The sequence below is a fragment of the Hemibagrus wyckioides genome, linkage group LG02 (genome assembly GCF_019097595.1).
Source record: "Hemibagrus wyckioides isolate EC202008001 linkage group LG02, SWU_Hwy_1.0, whole genome shotgun sequence".
NCBI lineage: Eukaryota > Metazoa > Chordata > Actinopteri > Siluriformes > Bagridae > Hemibagrus > Hemibagrus wyckioides.
Window position 1 is genome coordinate 21,133,196 of NC_080711.1, and position 7,434 is coordinate 21,140,629.

The 7,434-nt window shown below is 37.0% G+C and overlaps 1 gene segment (V, D, J or C); it reads left to right on the forward strand.

Annotated features, from left to right (window-relative positions):
• Positions 1 to 1,898: 1,898 nt before the first annotated feature.
• On the forward strand, positions 1,899 to 2,353 carry LOC131367798 (Ig heavy chain V region 914-like; the record flags this gene model as incomplete). The annotated part of the segment is given in 2 exon segments: positions 1,899 to 1,944; positions 2,034 to 2,353. Coding segments are annotated over 2 exon segments (366 nt in total), but the record flags the coding sequence as incomplete, so codon positions are not given.
• Positions 2,354 to 7,434: the final 5,081 nt, after the last annotated feature.

Genomic DNA, 7,434 nt, shown 5'->3' on the forward strand with positions numbered 1-7,434 from the left:
TATAAAGCAGCACATCAGTGGAAAACAAGGGACAGGTGAGAAAGCAGGAAAACACATTAGGAAAGGGCGTGGCACCGCCCACACAGGAATAACACAATAATAAATAAACCACTTGCCAATACCCAAGGAACTGTCCCAATATCTCTTGACTATACAACACACACAACAATAAATAAATAAATAAATAAATAAATAAATATTGTAGTGTAGATTTTAAACCAAAATACCATCTCTAACATTACTGCACATGATAAACACTATAATAATCATATCACTAACAAGAACTTATTATAATGTAGTATATTTGGCTGAAAATAATCACATCAGCAGATTAGACAGATTAGATCAAGGTTTAGTTGCTGTTCCTCTCTGTTACAGCATCATGACTCCCACATGTTTTCTATCATGACATCATGATGCAAATCCAGATTGCTGTGTGTCCATGCAGTATTTATGTGCAGCTGAGCTGAGTGGAGCGATCGAGTCTCATCAACACTCACCATGAAGATCCCTTCATGGATCCCTTATTCCTGCTACTTATCAGCCTCATTGGTGAGTTTTCATGCTGAATCTCAAATATCTTTTTCATTGTTTATTATACACTAATATTTTCTTGTTTATGTTGCAGGTATTCAGTGTCAAAGTCTTGAATCTATTCCCACTGGTTCAGTAATAAAAAAACCTGGAGAAACTCTGAGTCTTTCCTGTAAAGGATCTGGGTTTAACTTTGGTGGCTATGGCATGAACTGGATCAGACAACAAGCTGGAAAAGCTCTGGAATGGATTGGGGCTATCTGGTATGATGCCAGTAAAACTATATATGCCAAACACATTGAGGGACGTTTGGAAATTACCAGAGACAACTCCAAAAACATGGTGTATCTGCAGCTGACTGGTTTGAGTACACAGGACTCTGCTGTGTATTACTGTGCTAGACACCACAGTGGTACAAACATCTTAATCAGCCGTCCAAAATCCTCCCACAGATGTGGTGAAAGAGAAAAGTGCATTCAATATACAGGGCATTTTCACAAGATCAGCAGGTGGCGCTAGAGCTTAACAAATATACTGTACCATTTTATGTTTCTTTAAAGTGGTCATAAGTATAACATAGTCTCATATCCTCAGTCAGAGCTAGATAGTCCATCATTTTTATGTCTTTCTGTGAGACATTGAAAACTCTTTCAAGTCAAATTCCTACAGAGAAACAAAGAGGGAAATAATAACATTTACAGAAAAATTGCCAACTTTTATCCAGTGATTACTGAATACATACATTTCACAAAAGTTCCACAACATTAATTGTAACTATAAACAAACACAGAGTTCACCGTATTCTTCTTTAATTAATAAATAAATTGTAACAGTAACAGGCTGCTGCTGTATAAGAGGAATAATGATTATAATCAATGGCATTATTTATTGGAAAATAATCATCTAAAATATAATAATCTACAATATAAAAATAACTATCTTCAGGTTTGTAGCAGTAACTCCATGACACTGTTGAACCAAAGTGAGTAGAACTACACAATGCTTTATTATTGTCACCTACATCCACCACCTTTTATGATTCCTGACATCACAACACCTGGTCCTTGATTATTTTCCTATAAAACCAAACCTCCAAGTGTTTTAATCCTTACTGAATATGCTGATATGAAGAGTGTATTCTCTTCAGATAAATTTACCTGAAAAAGTCTCTTAATGTTCCAAATTTTATAGATTTATAATAACAGATAAAACATGGTCATGAGATGAGGAGGATTTCCTGTGTACAGGAATCCATCCCATTCTGACCCTAAGATAAGGAGTGTCTTTATGTAAATGTCCTTCCCTGTTATATATTTAAGCAACAAAGACCAAGAGCTTTTACTTCTTCTGCTTCAACACACACCATGATCTCTACATCCCTACTGCTGCTGCTGCTGGCAGCCGTACACTGTAAGTGTTTTTACATTTGACATGTAATACAGTTTTGATTCCTTAAAGCTTTTTGCTTTTACATCATTAAAATAACTTTTCTTTAACAGGTGTTCACTGTGTTGAGCTGATCCAGACCGGATCCACAGTATTAACTCCTGGTCAGTCACTGACTCTGACCTGTAAAGTGTCTGGATATTCATTAACTGATAACAGCTACTGTACAGGCTGTATACGACAACCTGCAGGAAAAACTTTGGAGTGGATCGGATTTATATGTGGTGATGGTAGCACTTACTACAGTGAGAAACTGAAAAGCAGGTTTCAGGTTTCCAGAGACACGTCCAGCAGCACAGTGACATTAACAGGGCAGAACATGCAGACTGAAGACACAGCTGTGTATTACTGCGCTCGTTACCACAGTGAGACAAATAAACAACGTCCCTGTACAAAAACTCCAAGAACACTAAAATAGTGTTAGCTCCCCAAATCCTCCTTCTTTAAAAATATATAATAATGATAACAATTCTGATTGCAGCACCGGATCCTCATGGACAATTTGACAGTCGGTATCTGATTACAAACTGAATTGATTAGGCTCATGTTCATTTCACTCTGATGCACAGCTATCAATATCTGACATACACTCTGTGAAGAAATCACACTTACAGCAAGGTTTTACAAAACTTCAGGCAGACTGTTAGCTAAACTCACTCCTCACACATGATTTTTACAGGAACATACCTGGTTGAAACATTACACAGTCAAAATTTTTATGCATGGCTCATTTACACTGAGGTGTTTTTTTCTTCTCCAACTTTCTCCTTCACCTGCATCTGATGAGTTTTCCCAGACCAGCACACACATCCATTTTCATTTTTCATCACATTTAATATATTCCATAATGAATAAATGATTACATACAAAAATGGATGGAAAATGTATAACATTTCTAAACATTTGAACAGTTGAAAAATTATGTTCCATTTTTACTGACAGTCCACCTGAAAAAGTTTACTCAACCTTTGGTCTTGAACTGTATACTGTATATTTAACCTGCACACATATTAGAAATGTTTGAATATGCTTTTTTCTTTAAGCTTTAAGGCCTGTGATGGTCGCTCTTTATTTATTCACACAACATCTAACCAACATTTTGAGGTTTAAAGGACTGAGGGTGTGTCATCAATATGAGAACATATGAGAAGGGATTTACATCAAAGTCATTAACTCTAACTACAGCATTGTTATGAAGACATTACAGCTTAATGACATTATATCAGTGTCTCATTAAACCAGGCTGCTTCATCCACACCATTTTATCAACTACATATTAAATAAATAGTAAGTAACTTGTTACTTACTAGTAAGTAACTTGTAACTTGTAGTAAGTAATTGTTAATGTGTATGTTTTTACAGTTTCAGGAAATGCCTCATGTCTTCTGAAAGCCTAAACACTTACATGCAAATCAAACCCCTTTATAAATGATTAGAGATGTTCTCAGGAGAAGTGAGGTTCTGGGTTCAGGTTCTGCTCAAACCATGTTCTTTACACTTCTATTCCTGCTGTTAACAGCCACATCTGGTAAGTGTGTGGAGAATTTTGGAGAGATACAGATCATTGTGTACATTTTTCCTGTTGATAGATTTCACCTGAATAATTGCATGATTGTTGTTCACAGGTATTGAATGTATTGAACTGGTTCAGCCTGCAGTCATGGTGGGTAAACCTGGAGAATCATTTTCAGTCCCCTGTAAGATCACTGGATACTCAGCCACTAGTTCCTGTACTAACTGGAAACTCAACTACTAGTAAGTGGATTCGACACTTATCAGGACAAGCTCTGGAATGGGTCAGCTGGCACTGCAGCTCCAGTAATACTGGCAGCCGCAATTCACTAAAGAACAAGATCCGTTTCTCAGCAGATGTCTCCATCAACACTGTGACTTTACACAGACAAAACTTTCAGACAGAGGACACAGCTGTGTATTACTGTTCACGAGAGACACAGTCATTCAGATTACTGGTGCAGCTGTACAAAATCTTATATCGTATTTCGTATATTCAAGCAACAAACAGTACCAGTCCTAAACAAATGTTAGCTACATGATATACTACTTAACTCACATAAATGCAAACAAATTTATGTTTACAGTTTATTTATTTTTACACTTGAATAAATATGATCTTCATCTGGTCAAATTTTGACATTGTCTAGTATAAATAAATCTCAAAATTACAGACTTTCCTTTCTTGTATTCTGTTTCTCTTTTCATGTCCCTCAAGCTTAAGCACATTTTAGGATTTTAAGATTGTTTTCTGATTGTGGTGCAGAAGCAAAATCACAGTTTTAGGTGAATTATCTCATAAACACTGTGGGAAGAAGAGAATGTTCCATCTAAAATTATGTTTAGGGTTATAAAGCTTATAAAGATTTGTTTCTTCAAATTTCTTTCTTCAGATTTTAAACTTCAATTCAAGTCAAGAAGCTTTTATTGTCATTTCAATCATATATATCTGACGCAGTACACAGTGAAATGAAATAACATGTCTCCATGGTGCTACATAAAACAGCATAGAGCAACTTGGGACACGGCAGAGCTAAGGACCTAAAGTAACTTGTCCTAGCCACATGAAGTGCATCGTGTGCAACCTAGTGCAAACAGTGCAAGACAAAAGACAGTGCAAACAGGAGGGTGAAAAGTGAATGTGAGGGGTGTGTGATTTCATCTACAATGCTGTTGGATTTGCAAATGCAGCATGTGGTTTAAATGTCCATGATAGAGGGGAGAGAGACTCCAGTGATCATTGTTCTGCACCTCAAACCGAGCACAGAAGTCGTTCAGTGCATCTGGGTGGAAGGTGTCACTGTCACAGGCAAGACAGTTTTCTTGTAGTTCATGATCACCTGGATGCCCTGCCACATGAGCTGGGGGTCTCCTCTCCCCTGGAAGTGGCTGTGGATTTTCTAAAAGTGTGCATGCTTTGATTCTCTGATGGCTCAGGACAGTTTGGTTCTTGCTGTTCTTAAGGCCATCTTGTCCCCTATTCTGAAGGCAGAGTCTCTAAACTTGTATCATAGCAGTTATGCTTCTACCTACATAGAAATATCATTCATGAAGTGTTTCAGTCAGGATTTGGGCCTCATAATAGCACAGAGATAGTGCTGTTTAAAGTGGAAATGACCTACTACTGGCCTCTGATCAGGGTTGTGTTTCCTTGCTGGTTTTACTTGACCCTAGTACAGCTTTTGACACCACTGATCATACAATTCTACTTGATAGGCTACAAAATGTTGTTGGTGTTTAGGGGACAGCCCTTTTCTTGCTTAGGTCTTATTTGACTGATTGTTATAAGTTTGTAGATGTAAATAATGACTTCTCAGTGCATACTATTGTTATGATCTGTGTTCCACAAGGTTCTGTTTTAGGCTCACTGCTTTTCTCCTTATACATGCTATCTCTTTGTACAATTATTCATAAACACTGAATTAACTTCCACTCTTTCAGCAAAACCAAATGAGATTCAACAGTTTATTAAGATTGAAGAATTTGTAAAAGACATTAGACAGTTGACGCTTACAAACAGAAGTGCTTGTACTAGAACCACATGCAGCCAGAAGTAAGCTTTCTGATTCCACGCTAACTCTGAATGAAAGAGACTTATCTTCTCTTTCGTAAATGATCATCAGGACAGCGTGAGACTGGCTGGTGTGGTTGTCCGACTGGACCAGGCCATCAGCACAGCACTAGTACCGGATTCCCTGCAGTGTGTTTATATAAGCTTTTGGTGCTCTTTAACTCTTTCTGTTATAGCTCACAAGACTTGTGGGACTGGACCAACCAATAATGTTGTTTGGTGCCAAAATATTTTGACCGTCTGTGACTTACCTGTTGCCACTTGCTGACTTTTACTGTATGAAGATTGTTGGGAATATTGCCTGGACATCTGGTCACATTTTCACTTCCACTGGAATGAAGTCGTAATAGTTTACAGCATTTTAAAACACAGTTACACAAAGTCATTTTTAAATAATAAAAAAACCCATTATTGCGAGAGTTTATTTTCAATCATTATTAATCCCTTCATATTGAACCAATATATGAAATCAATGTTTAATGAGTGAATGCAGGAATAATACAACATTGTGTGTTTCCAGCAGTGTGTTGTGTTTAACACACAGTCTCTTCTCACAGTGTGAGGTACAATAATTGAAACAACTGAAGGAGGCAGCAGAGCTCAACAAATAAAATAGGGAAAAAGTGAATCCACAAACTGTACTCTGTATGAGACTCATTCACTATCATTCATTATCAGACAAATATCTGATTAATTTTTCAAAATTTAGGACTATTTGTCTTATGTATTACCTGAGATTTACACAGGATTTGTAGCATTTTATAAAAACAGAATAAAAAATACATTCTATCCTCCTTTATGCCTCAGCTGATTAAATGATACAGTAAAAAGCTTACAATTTATATTTATGTGGTTATGTGAGACAATTAAGGCTAAGACATGTTAGAGAAATCTTCTCAACATCTTCTGGCTTCTTCAAAAAAAGAGAAGCAGATGTTTTAAATTATTCCATCATTCACAAAGATTTAACAACAGACAAGTTGTTGGCATGAGCTCCTGATTGATTGAGTCAGTGATGATTTGTGAACTGAATTATTCAGTTTTTATTAGACTCACAGATGAAAAATGACCAGAACCAGGACCAGGACCAGACCAGAATGATCTTCTGGGTGTTACAGTGATAAAAAGTGATGGTCTGGAAGAAGACATGAGATCTAATGAGTAAAGAGCAGTGATGAACCTGACAGCATGAAACACACCCAGAGTCTTACAGGAAGCTTTTTCTCATCTCAGCTGTTCCTCTGTGAATGTTTTTATATCTCTAGTGGGCGTGTCATGCAAATGAAACCCTGCATTTGAACCATTTATGCTGAAACATTCAGCCCAACAACATACCAGCAGTTTGTGTTCATTTACAGCAGCAGGAATCATTTTAATTCTTTGAGATGGGACTAGGCAGTGTTTTGAGTTACTTTACTCTAGCAATGTTCATTCAATGTTAGTATTATTATTTACAGTACATTTTATTATTTGTTGCATACTTTTATCAAAAATATCTTCTTTTATTATTTCTTTTTTTAATAATATAACATATTATTTTGTATTCTTCTATTTCAGATTCCTGCAGTCAGACACTGATTGAGTCTGATCCAGTGATCATCAAACCTGATCAGTCTCATAAACTGACCTGCACAGCCTCTGGATTTAACTTTGGTAGCTACCGGATGGCTTGGATCAGACAGGCGCCTGGAAAAGGACTGGAATTTGTTGCAAGCATCTACAGTAGTTACATATATTACTCCAGTGCAGTTCAGGGCCGCTTCACCATCTCCAGAGACGACAGTAAGAAGCAGGTGTATCTGCAGATGAACAGCATGAGGACAGAAGACACTGCAGTTTATTACTGCGCTCGACACACAGTGATACTTCCC